The 13408-nt window shown below is 42.9% G+C and overlaps 1 protein-coding gene across 5 annotated transcripts in view; it reads left to right on the top strand.

Moving 5' to 3' along the window:
• GNB1L (G protein subunit beta 1 like) overlaps positions 1-3640 on the top strand; it is a 56945-nt gene extending 53305 nt beyond the window's left edge. For all 5 annotated transcript variants that reach the window (XM_084648692.1, XM_084648695.1, XM_084648696.1 and 2 more), the window contains one exon: positions 1828-3640. In XM_084648692.1, the coding sequence (XP_084504818.1) occupies positions 1828-2136 (309 nt within the window). In that variant the 3' untranslated portion in view covers positions 2137-3640. The remainder of the gene's footprint in view (positions 1-1827) is intronic.
• The last annotated feature ends 9768 nt before the right edge of the window (positions 3641-13408 follow it).

Here is a 13408-nt window from a genome sequence, read left to right as displayed (position 1 = left end):
GCCAGCACAACTGCATCTACACTAGGGCTTTTGCTGGCAAAACCACGTTAATAAGTGGTGAGGTTTTTTCAAACTGCTACTCAACATAGATATGCTGCCGAAACTTAAGCATAGACCAGGCCTCAGTAACACTTCCAGTTTTGCTTTCTTGCCTCCGGTATTCCTTCCATTTGGGTTTACTACCCTTATTCTTGTCTGTTTCAGGACATCTCCATCTCCTGTCTTATTTTGTGTGGTGGATGCAGAAAGTACATGCCAGGTTTTGAATTAACCATTCTCTTTAGGAATTTGCATTAATATATATAATTTAGGTATTGGAGTGCTGCTTAAAAAAATAAACAACAAACTAGTGCTTGGATAATTATGAGAGTTTAAAAATACTGAAACTTGTTTTGGATCTGATCGTGCAAGGTGCTGGGGTGTCATCAGCTTGATTGTCTATATACTTTCATAATTTAAATAAGGGATTGATCTAGATTTTAACTACATTAGTAGACTTGTTAGGGAACTAATATGATTTTTAATTGACCTCATTCTGTATATAATGTACCAATTATGTATCATGGAATGCTTTTTGCAGAGGAAAAGTATACACACTGAAGAGCACTTCAGTACAACTTTCCCCTTAGGAAAATAGCTACCACCCACAAATTTATGTAAACTATAAATTGAATTATGTTCTCTGTGTGTTTTATTTTGTTTTTTACAAGAGAGTTACTTCCCGAAGAGTGTGTTCTCCCTTCAGTTTATGGAGGAATTTATGTGTTATCCCCTAGTATAAATGGGAGTTCTTTGTGTGTATGTGTGTGTGTATATATATACATAAAAATTAGAGCACACTGTGTGGTCAGAGTATACCCCCGAAGTCTTTTCCTCTTTTCAGTGTACGTGCTGAAATGTACTAGCTTTCTTATATATTGACACTGCCTAAATAATGATAGTATCTGCACTAAGTGATAATAGAATAGTTATTAGTTTGATACTCAGTTTAAGTCTGTTTTCTATGCACTCGCACACCCCCTCCATAACTGAAACACTTCTTTTTTCCCCCAAAGGCTCAATCCTGCAAAGTGCTCAGTAGCTCATTAGGGATGCTAACTGCCCTCAGCTGTTGCAAAAGCCAAGTTGTGCACCTCACAGGTGTGAGCCCAAAGAATCCTCTAACAACAGCAATAAAATGCTTCCAAGTTTGAAATCAGTGCCTAGTTCATAATCCCCTTCTCACTATGGGGTACATCAAAAATCTCCTGAGAATGAGTTCTGGAAATATAGATTTACTGACCTTGTGACCTAATTCTTGGAATCATTCCTTTCTCAGGGCACTATGTAGAGTGCCATCACAGCCTATCGGTGATTCAGGGGACCACATCGGTAGGAAGCAGTAGCAGATAGTTTAATACTAGCCCAAAAACCTTTCATAGGAATACCCCTGAAATCTGGAAACAAGGCTGTGGCTCTAAACTTTGCAGCTCAGGCCCATCTCTAAGAATAACAAAAGTGAGAGCGCAAAGCTGTATAGTCTGACTATTCTCATTTAAACCAATTTTTCAGTGATGGCAAAGTATAAACCATTTAAATTGCAATAAGTGTACAACGGACACCATTTTTTTATTTTTTTTTTTAAGAGACCAGGCTGAAGGTAGACTCTTGTGGTCTTCTGTCTCGATCTACTGTTATCCTAACTATTGCATCACCCCACGTGTGGTTTAAAAGTTGGGATACCCACTAACAGGCAAATTGATACCTGTGTGTTTGTTGCTTCCTCTAAATTCACAAAGATTTTGTTACCTTGCGCTCACTTTAAATAACTTTAACTTTATCGCTCAGGTTCAGAAAACACACAAACTCATCAATGCTGGGATTGCTGATGTTGCCATCCGCCAGGACAAGAAGATCCTGGCAACAGCAGGGTGGGATCATCGTATCAGGATCTTTGGCTGGAAGAAACTGAAGCCCTTGGCAATACTGGACTACCATACAGCTACTGTCCACTGTGTATCCTTCTCAGATCACAGTAGGCCAAGTGAAAGACTGCTGGCAGCTGGCTCCAGAGACCACCGCATTAGTATCTGGTCAATCTATAATCAAACCTCAGGTGCTCTGCGCTGTCCTTTGGAAACTAGAAAGCCGGCCTGATAAATCAGAAATTGTTGTGTGATTAAAATCTGGGGATGGGGAAGTATTAAACCATCTGCAGTTTGAGTGCAAGTCCCCAGAAGGACCTGTTCACGACAGAAAATGTTTTGTTGTAGAAGGGAAAGCCAGTGCTAGGAAGGGAAGAACGGATAATCATGCATTTAAGGCAAAGGCCTAGCAGAGTGGGAGTCTGTTGCGTCCTCTCTCACATGCTTCTTTTGGCAAATTGTTTTGATTCTTTGTGCCAGTTTCCTCATCTGTAAAATGGAGATAGGTGCTGTCACTCAGGCGTGGTGTGGTCTAGAGTACACTGGTTTCCAAATCATATTGAGATCCTTAATGTACGTAAGTGCAAAGAATCAGTTTTATGTGAACTTGAACCCATTAAACCATCCATAGAACTTTCTCATGTCAGTTACTTTTTCTTCCCCATAACTGAAAAGCTATCAGACCAACCTTGATTTGTTCACACTTCTGTCAGTTTCTAGCTTAAGCCAACAGCCAAGAATGTGACTAGGGATGGCCTTTGGCATTTATGAATTTCATTATGTCCCCTGTCACCTCAAGCCTTGCAATTAATCATAGAAAGAAAAAGGAATCTTTCCATGCACTGCATTTTAAAGCTATGTAAAGCCTTTTTCAGAGTCAGTGCTAAATCCTTTCCATAGACTGACTAGCAGAAGGATTTAAACTGAGCAATCCAATTAGCGCCCTTCTCCTTGGAGATTTGGGGGGTAAATTTCCAGTATGGTGAGGCAGGGATTTGGCTACACATCTCCCATTAACATTAATGGGAATAGCATGGATAAAACCTTCTGTACTATCCTGAAAATATACCCTTTAGTTTGTCATCTCCATGGTCGTGGAAGCTGAAATCCATTCCAAAAGTTGATTGTTTTTGCTTGAGGCAAGGCACAGTGCTAGCATTCTCCTTTTCAAATATATTTGAGCAGTAACAGTCTGTTCGCAGGCCAGGAGATCTCACCACTTAATTAAGGTTTGCCAGTAAGGTGCACTTATATCTACACCGTAAAAGCAATTAACAGTGTGACTTTAAATACAGAGTAATTTAGAAATGCTAGGGGGTTCTTGGCATCAGAAATATTTAGCATCAGAAAAAAAGTCTGTTCTGCAAAGGGGGATTTTGGGGATACCAGTGCTGTTCTGTGGATGTTTTTTTGAAAATGTTTGTCCCTACCAATTTATGGGGCTGGACATCAAAGGGGAACTGGTCAGAAGCATCAAAAGACGTCAGAACTACATTTCAAAAACCAAACTCGTGTAATGCTGATGCCAAAGCTAAACATCAAACCAGGGCCTGCTGTACACCTGTAGCGTACATGCAGGGATGATCTTGTTGAAAAAGTGCTTTCTAACTCTGTACAGGAAATGTTCCTCAAGGGCCAAGCCCCAGTGTTCTTTCATTACAGAACATAAAACATACTGCAACAAGGCTTTTACTAATAAAACTCTGCAATGTTTAAAGTGGTGTCACACACTGAAATGTGTTCCTGTGCTTCTTTGGTTCTTTTTCCCTCAATACTTAGCTCTGTGGAGGTTTAGTCTGCACGTGCGAGTCAGATAAGGCCTGATCCTGAGCATCTTTGAGCCAGTCATTGGGAGTTGCAGATACTCATTACATCTAGACCAGGGGTGGCCAAGCTGCGCCTGAGAAGGAGCCACAGTTTACCTATGTGTATTGCCAAAGAGCCACAGTAATACGTCAGCAGCCCCCCATCAATTCCTCCCACCTGCCAGCAGCCCTGATGATCAGCGCCTCCCCCTCCTCCCCCATGCCTCCTGTGGCATGCAGGGAGGCTGTGGGGGAGGGGGAGGAGCGAGGGCATGGCAGGCTCAGGGAAGGGGGCAGGAAGGAGTGGGGGCCTTGGGGGAAGGGGTGAAGTAGGGGCAGAGGCAGGGGTTGAACAGTAACCCCCAACCTGCCGCCACATTGGAAAGTTGGTGCCTGTGCAAGGAACCACATATTAACTTCTGAAGAGCCTCATGTGGCTCTGGAGCCACAGGTTGGCCACCCCTGATCAAGACGGTATATGTGTATGTGAAATGATCATGCCAGGATTGCTACATATCTTCCACTTCCCATGCAGAAGAGAGGGCCAGGGACTCAGCAATCTCCATCGCACCATCTTCCTTAGATCTACAAGGAACTGCACACAGTTTTCCTCCCCACAAAAGAGATGGAAAGAAAGCCACTGTTTCTTATTCTGTTGTATTAAATTGCAGTGGTACCCCCTCTGATCTCAGAGACTCACCTAATTTGACAACAGGACACCTCCTGCTGAATTCACATGTATTAAGACCCTGCACCTATTGAGATGAATGGCAAAACTCCTACTGACTCCAGTTACACATGATTAAACCCTAAGAGATCACCCTTCTCCAGGAAAGTCCTTGGTTTTGATTGGAGTTTTACCAGATTAAAGATTCAGGGCCAGCCTCATAGTCGCTGCTTGATTTAGTTGTTTACAAACCAGATAAAGAGGGGTTGGGAGTGTTAAGGTGAACACTGAGGCTCTCTCTCCACTGCCACTTTCAGCCCTAAAACACCCCCCCGAGCAACAAAAGTTTTAGCGCTGGAAAGCGCCGGTATAGACAGCGCTATATGGCTGGGAGCCCGGGAGGGCTACCACCCCTCATTCAGGGTGGTTATTTTTTATCACCAGGAGAGCTCTCCCCTCGCGATGAGGTGTGACTATACTGCCCAGGTCACAGTGCTGCCCTGGCCATGCTGTAATGTGGGCAGTGTAGACATACCCCAACTTTTAGGCCCAATTTACTTCTCTCCTCTTTATAATTAATGTTTCCTATATATCTGCTGTCACTTGGTTTTCGAGTTGATGAGCTCAGTGCATGTCAGTATGTACTGCTTCGAATAGAAAGTGAGTCTTTGTTCAGCTGTGCTAAGATACTCCATCTGCAGTGGACTCTTTAAAAAAAAAAATACTTCTAGCTTTTTAAAGAATTCTAGTTGCACTGATGTCACTGAAACATGCTCGAGTATCTCACAAGCTGATCCAGTACCTCCAATTGACAGGTTTAGGATGACATGACACCTTAAGCTTATTGAAGATTCATTATTCATTAACAGCTCTTTCAAGCCTTCTCCAAGCAAGGATTAATATGCAAATCACTTGCTAATTGAGAGGTTTCAGAGTAGCAGCCGTGTTAGTCTGTATTCGCAAAAGGAAAAAGAGGACTTGTGGCACCTTAGAGCCTAACCAATTTATTTGAGCATAAGCTTTCGTGAGCTACAGCTCACTTCATCGGATGCATTCAGTGGAAAATACAGTGAGGAGATTTATATACACACAGAACATGAAAAAATGGGTGTTACCATACAGACTGTAAGGAGAGTGACCATTTTCCCTTCCCCCTCCCCTCCCCCCGCTCTCCTGCTGGTAATAGCTCATCTTAAGTGATCACTCTCCTTACAGTCTGTATGGTAACACCCATTTTTTCATGTTCTGTGTGTATATAAATCTCCTCACTGTATTTTCCACTGAATGCATCCGATGAAGTGAGCTGTAGCTCACGAAAGCTCATGCTCAAATAAATTGATTAGTCTCTAAGGTGCCACAAGTCCTCCTTTTCTTTTTGCTAATAGGCAGTATTGTTTGATCTGGGCTTGTAGTTGAATCTCTGTTCACTGACAAATGGTAGTACCGGCTGTCTATTTTTCTCTGGCCTTGAAGGCAGCCTTTGTAGTCAGAGTTCACTGTCTGTCATAGTGGCGGAGATGCTCAAGGGATTCTTAAAGTAGCCTGATATTTACTATTTACTAGTTCTTTGCAAATATTCTTATATGTTCCTTCATGATCAAATTATTACCCTTTGCTTTAGAAGATGTTTATATTTGTTTGACTAGTAGTTTAAAAAAAAATCCTGCACAAGAACAAATTAAAAATAAGGAGATAAACACACATCTTTAATCCCACAAACAGATACACACATCAGGGCCTGGAGTGTCATTGACTTTAAGAGGAGGGAGGACATGTATGTGCAGGACTTGCATTTTGCCTCTTCAAGCTGCACATAGTAATAAGTACTTCATAGGTGAAAGGGTTAATCAGCACTTTACATTAGCAATGATATTTTACTTTCATCCTAATAAATTGTGGGGGGTGTTAAATGCATTTTTTAGTTTCCATCTAAGTCACTGGTTCTAGAGAGTTGCTTGATACATTATCTGACTTAGATACACACACTGACAGCACAATTTCAATCTGGATCACAACTTTCCTGAAATGTATGAAGTTATTTACTTCAGGATCAAGACATGAATTTCAGTCTCAGACCTGAACTTCCCCAAAGTAAAGAAGTGTTCAAATCAAAGGGTTGGTTTGGGCCCATCTCTGTTAATACAGGACTATAAAATGTAGCTACCTGATCACATCTAAGCAACCAGTGTAAAATATTCCCAGAAGAATTAAAATAGCTTATTAAAATGTAATATGATCATGTTTATCTCACTGAAGATTTCAGCTGACTCATTTGCTATCAGGAAGGTTTTGAGTAAAGAACCACCACAAACTGATGGAGTTAGCCCCTGAATCTCACCTGTCAGAGAGGAAGAGGACTAGCCTGTACTTGGCCTAAAGGAGTCAAGAGCGAAGGTGATGACAGCTAAATTGTTGCAAAAAGGCTTCCTCCCCAGAAGTGGTGTATCTGTCACTCTGGGGGAGGGGGTGGGAAGCAACCAACATTTATAAGCTAATTGAAATAAATCCCAAACACTAGCATTTGTACAGCAATTACATGGAATATTTATCACCAGTGGAATGAATGCTGACCTCTGACCCTCAGATGTTTCCTGTAAATGAATCTGTTAGTTCCAAGCTCTTCCTCTGCTCTGAATGTGGTGAGCAGGGTGTTGAAGTGGAGATGAGCTAGGGAAGAGGAAGATAGCTGGCCATAGTTATAGCAAAGAGCTAGAAAGAAGTCAGTGAGAGGGCCTGTGAAAAGAGCAAATTGTAAAACCTTCCCTCCTGCACTCTGAAATTGAAATTAGTGATTAGTAATAGTGGCATAAATTACACACCGTGGAGCCCTATTGGGACTATTGCAACTTCTTTTAAAAGACGCATAGCTTTAAAGTCAATACTGTGTGATGGTTTCTAGTATGTTTTAAATGCATCTTACAAAACTTAATTTTGTCCAATGCTAGCAGACAAAACTACAACTTCATCAACTTTTTCTTCTCTTCGGTGTCCCCAGTAGAGATAAAGAGGTGAAGTGACTCACTAGCGCAGCAGCCAGGCTAATTATCTCAGGAAAATGCAAGAATTACTGAGCCAAAGATCAATGTATTTCCTTATCGAGCACTGTCACTGTGGTGGGAAAATGTGGATCACTGTGTCCTGCCTGGATTAATAGGACAAGATATGTTAACACGACAATATGTGTTTCAGACGAGGTGATATATACAAAGCCTTTAAGCAGTGTGCTACCGCGTGAATTATGGAGATGAGCTGTTACGAAATGCAGGGAATTTCTGTTATTCACACACAGTTTGGAAATTCTCGTCTATGGCCCAGTGCTGGAGGCATTTTTCCAGCTGAGCATGTGTCTTTCCTTTGCCACATGGCAGCATCAATTTGGCCTTTGAGAGCAATTAAATAGTTGTGTACAGCCACAGAGGAGGACACACTCCCCAAACAGCTCACTCCTTCCATTAGTCACACCTGTTAGGCCAATTGCATTGCTGGTGTACCTTCACTGAAATCACTGCAATGGCATCAGGGACGTAGTTGGCCTATAACTCCAGCACTTTTTTGAAGCATTATAGGTACTGAAAGCATTACAGAAACTGCAGCACAGACATTAAGTGTGACTAAGGCCCCTGAAGGAGCAGTTAAGTGCCTAAGTCAACATTTAGGCACCACTGGCATGCACAAAACTACTGCTCAGCTGCACCAAATCTCTGGGCACCCGTTTCTGCCAGAGGGCATATGCACAGCTGCCTAAGTCCTGACACTGCTGAGCAACTTGGCACCAAGCTCATACCTAAGGCTCAGTGGGATTCACAGACCAGGTGCCTCTTTACCTGTCTGACCTGCGGAGCCCGATTTAAGAGCACACCACACCCACCCAAAAGATGGTAGGGGAGGGATTAAATATTCATTGGAGCAAGGCTATGACTCCCCCAGAGTGCCCTCACCACAAGGCTATAAAGTCATTCTTGATATCACCTTCTGGGCTGATGATGCCTGTTCATGCATTTCATGCAAAGTGGACGAGGTTCAACAGGAGAGATTGTGAGCAACCCATCCCAGAATAGCCCTGGCAGCCTGTGTTTGAGGGTTGTCAACTGCAGCACCGCTATGGTGCTTGTTTTCATTTGGTCCCTAAAAATGTTTACATAATGTTATCGGATACGAGGATTATTTGGGTTGAAGCAGCTGTTTCCTCCTTTTGTTGGTGTGTGTGCTTCTTAGATTCAGTTGCATTTACTCAGCCTACTGAAAGGAAAATCTTAGACTGAGCAGTTTTTACCAGAGAAACGACCCCTCTATATTTAATGCACATGCCTGAGGAGGTTCATTCTAACTTTTAGCTATTAGTGGTTTATTCCCTCTCAATCCCATCCATCATGCGGCCGTTGGCACTTTAATGTATTATTAAACCACATAGCTGGGAGTGTAGCAACATAATCCCTGAATTGTGAAGGTTTTGCCCATGTGATTAATGGTGTGAAATATATCTGTGCATGTTTTACCAGCGTTATGATGTGTGTTGCTTTATTCTGACTTTGCCCCAAGGAATCTGATGCATAGTTCAGTACTGTGGCTACAAATGTGTCCCTTAGGTGATATAAAGATCCTGGGAAACCTTAAAGTTTCCCAAAGCAAACTAATTCTACAGTATCCACAGGTAGCAGATTCTGATCACAAGCCTTACGAGGAGCATTGGGGTGGGGAAGAAGCCTAGCTAGAGATTTGTCCTGGAATTTAGCTGTCCTTTTGTACCAGTAAACTAACTCCATCTTCACACTCATTTGCTCTTTTTATTATAATGTTTGCAACGTATTAGGAAATGATGCAAATTGCAACCTGAAAGGGGTCTTTTAGAAACCATGCACACACATCTGACAAATTGTTGTGCCAAAACTGGACCTGCCTGAAGGACTGCGTGATTGCCACTGTACTGCAAATAGTGGAAAATCCAAATGTTACAATAATGTTGGTAATAGAATTCATACCTCCTGCTCCAGACAGCACAGGCCCAGCCATTTTCACTACCGGAGAATCTCCACTACGTCTTAGGAGTATAGCGCTTAGGGCACACACTTCAGCAGTTCTGCCACCTTCCAGTAGAAGGGAGAGGTACATGTTTGGTAGCCAGTTTGTTACATCATGTTACAAAGCCCAATATGGAATAGAATGAGAAAGGCAAATAATGCTTTCACATTTATGATTAAGAATGTTTTGTTTAGAAGTTGTAATTTAACAACACTTACTGAAAGCTAGAGAATATGGGACACATTCTGCTTCAATTAAGTTTCCCCCTGAATGTATGTACATTAGAACTGCAAAAAAGCAGCATTAATCCCATGCCAGCATTCTGGACAGCCATGGCCCTATCCCTCCCAGCTCCCACCAGGAGCAGAAGTAACCTGTGGACATGTGGGATTGCAGCCAGATCTGGGCACATGCAGTTTGTGCCAAAATGCACAGCCAACAAAAAAAAAATCAGGAAATAAGACTTCTGCCCCGTTACCAGCCCTAGCCATGGCTTTTCTCATGATGCATACAGTCCCCAGTTGTGTGACAATATCTGTGGGAGAGACGTCCAGGCATACATGTCGGCGGCAAGATTAATGGTTGGTTTTACATGATAATTTGAACTTGGTAGAAAATGCAGACTGGCATCCTTCTTGGTTGTAATTAAAAAGCCTATAATTGCTGGTATTAAATCTTAAGTGGATCCACACCTACACTGCTTTTAACTTAATGCCTATTGTAACCATTGTCTTTTACTTTTTGCCTTGGGTTCTTGGTGGCATGCAGACTTGGCACCAAACTCACCAGAGAGTGTGAATCTTTAAAGGGTTAGCATGTGCGCCATTCTGGTTTGAAGTAGCGAACAGCAAGCAGGAAAGGGAATTGATTCAAAGACTCCCTTCATGTTTGCTGAAACGTGCAAAGTGGTGCTGGAAAAACAGAGCTTCCCCACTCCATTTTCCCAGTGCTGCCTCTCCCCTTTAAAGGGGGCGAGGACTAGAGAGGAGTGGGCTTGTTCGGCCTCATTTTGAACCCATCAAAACATGATGGGGTTTGAGCATGTGACCTGACAGCTACTATTATTAAGATTTGCAGTCTACCCAAGAAGAACTTGGGGAGGCACTGAAGAATTGGGGCAGAATAGAGAATGAAAGCCACTGAAAGGAGCGAGTGACTGGGTGGGGAGCAGCAGGGTGAAAAGCATGTACCAAGGTAGAAGTCTTGCCTATACTATACACAGTGCACCAGTTTAACTAAAGTCATCTAAAAATTGATGTTGCAAACTCCTGATGCAGATGCCCTTCAATCGGTTTAACACCTTGCTCATAGGGATTTAGCTTACTTTGGTAACTGACGGGCATACAGTTATAGACCAAGGCACTCAGAGCACTTTACAAAGATGGATAAATATTAATGCCCATTTTACAGAGAGGTAGCATGCTGCACAAGGACTTCATGACTCCACCATTAAAATCACCTGTTCTAACTTTAGGGAAACCACCTTCATTTATTATGGCCACCTTCTGTGTGAAGCATTTGCATATAGTTCTCAGTCTGCCAAGGCCCAAATGTGGGATGCGCTGTGTGACAAAGACCCCAAATGAGAAAGATATGCAGGAAAGGTAAAATGTGGTGGGAGCCATTCAAAGAAAGGACTTTCCCTGAGCTCAGTTTCATTATTCTGTATTTCTCACTCCTGAAAGGGATGAAGTGCTGGTCTTTGAATTGGGACCAGAGAGCTCAAGTCCACACTTTACTTTAAGCCAAGTGGAAGTTCCATCTCGTTTTGTATATTCGAGCATGTGCTGAGCCCTTATTCATTTTCATCGAAAAACCAAAACACCAAAAACATAGGTAGAAGACAGGGAGCAATGGAACTAAAATGAATGGTAGCCCCAAAATGAGGTATGGTCATATGGCATGTTTCTTCAGCCTCACAGGGGTGATGGGAGGCTTAATTCATTATCACCTTGAGATCTTCAGATGGCAGTTGCTATATAAGTTCAAGTGCTACAATAATATAGCATCCAGTCCTGCAAAAGCCTCAGAGGTAGACGTCTCATTGACTTTAATGGAAATTCTGCATACAAAACCCTTGCAGAATTAGTCCTCAAGTGTGAGTTTCCTGGCTTTTGTTCTCTGTCACTTTAGTATGTGAAATGTATAGATTTATCATGAGTACAAGAGTGTGTTTGTTGTAATTATTTTATTAAGACTGCTTTTCATAAGCTTTTCTTTTTTTAAATCTGGAAACATTTGATTTCCCATATGGAAAGAACATTTATCACACTTTACGCAGATCATATTTGGCTAATCCTTTTGCATATATATATGCAAAACGTGACATATACAAGGCTATTTGAATTTCATAAAACAGAAAAGCAAGGAAATGAGATATAATAAGTATATTACATAAATATGTGTGCCCAATTTACAAACCTATAGTATCTTTAGTAAATGCATAATAGGCGATTTCTGGGGGGGTTTTTTAAATGTGTTTTTTGGCGCACACACAAGGTTTTTAAGCTCTTAACCACTGAAATCAATGGAAGTTAGAAGTGTAAATTCACACTAGCCCACAGATCCTCAAAGGTCACTTTATTGACTAATGATGGATTTAAATACACACTAAATTCATAGCAATGGTCACTATTGAAAGGTTAAAGACGTTTTTGCTTTTACCAGATCATTTCAGCCCCTGTGGTAAATTATGTATCTAATTTACAGATGAACTGGAGCAGAGTAATTAAAAATGGAAAAAAGCTAGTTACTTCTTTATAGCGCAATTTATCAAGGGCTGGGTTCTGATTTGAATCATTATCAGCCCTCTGATTTTTTAATAACATGAAATAATGTATAAACACAGCTGCATATTGCTGCGTGGCCAGTTATTCTGGAATCCTACACAAATAGAAAGATATTTCCTTACTTAGGCATCTGTGAAACACCACCGATCTTTGTGTGTGTCACATGGTACCTTGTTAAAATGTACGTTTTTTTTCAAATCAGTTTGTACATCTGCAAATTCATGCGATATGCAATGCGCAGCTTCCTCTGTAGTCGGCGTTTGCTCTTCAGCCACAGCTCGGAGAGAATGGTTCACTTGCTGGGATTCATTTCAGAGCCAGCCAACAGCACGACGGTAGGGTGGATGGGTGAGTGTGGATGGGTGTGTAAAAGAAGGAGCTTTCTTTAAGACAGCAGTTTGACTAGGTAGAAAAATAACCTGATGTTCCAAACTGATCTAGCCACAGAAGCACTTACAGATCTACCAGTGATGTCAGCCACAGCAGCCCCTCAACCGCTTCTCAAACAAGCCAAGTTCTAGTTTAATTTCTTCTAAAGCTGAAGCGGGAGGAAGTAAAAGTAGTGAGAATGCGGAGGAACCCACAGGTTGACTTTTCTCAGGCTGAAGAGGGGATAGAAGAAGAATAAAACGAAATAATCCGAGATCCTTGGGTGGAAGAGGCTAGAATCCTGCTTTACACATATTAATTCATTCGCCTTCCTAGCCCCCTCCAGGCTATTAGCGCCTTTCACCAGCGGAGAAGGGGCCACATGGTAGGATGTGACTGATCCTCTTATGGAAGCGGACAGGGACCTTTCCCATTGCCCCTGCGGGTGTTGGGAAAGCCCCCCTCGCTGGTGCTGAGCTGAGCCTTTGTCTTTGCTGCGCTCCCGGACCAGCAGGGACCCGCCCCGTCTGGAGCAGCCTGCCCGGGGGTCGGACCATCCCACAGCGCTCGCTGGCCACCGGCTTCCCCTGCCGCCGGGGCACTGAGCCTGGGCCAAGGCGCTGGTCCGGCCATGGCTCGATGGGCCTCGCCGCAGCCCCGCCCGGCCCAGCCTGGCGTCCCTCACACAGACACACGCGCAGCGGGGCCGCTGGAGGGGCACAAAGCGGCCCCAAGCACCGGGGGATCGGGCAATTGGCATCACCTCGCCCCCCCCGCTGAGCCAGCTGCGTCTGCCCCCCCCACACCCCGTATCTCTCTCTCGCACCCCCACACACTATTTCTCTCTCGCTCGCA

The sequence above is a fragment of the Lepidochelys olivacea genome (assembly GCF_965140295.1).
Source record: "Lepidochelys olivacea isolate rLepOli2 genome assembly, chromosome: 15".
In the NCBI taxonomy this organism is placed as follows: domain Eukaryota; kingdom Metazoa; phylum Chordata; order Testudines; family Cheloniidae; genus Lepidochelys; species Lepidochelys olivacea.
This window is presented reverse-complemented; position numbering and strand designations above follow the sequence as displayed.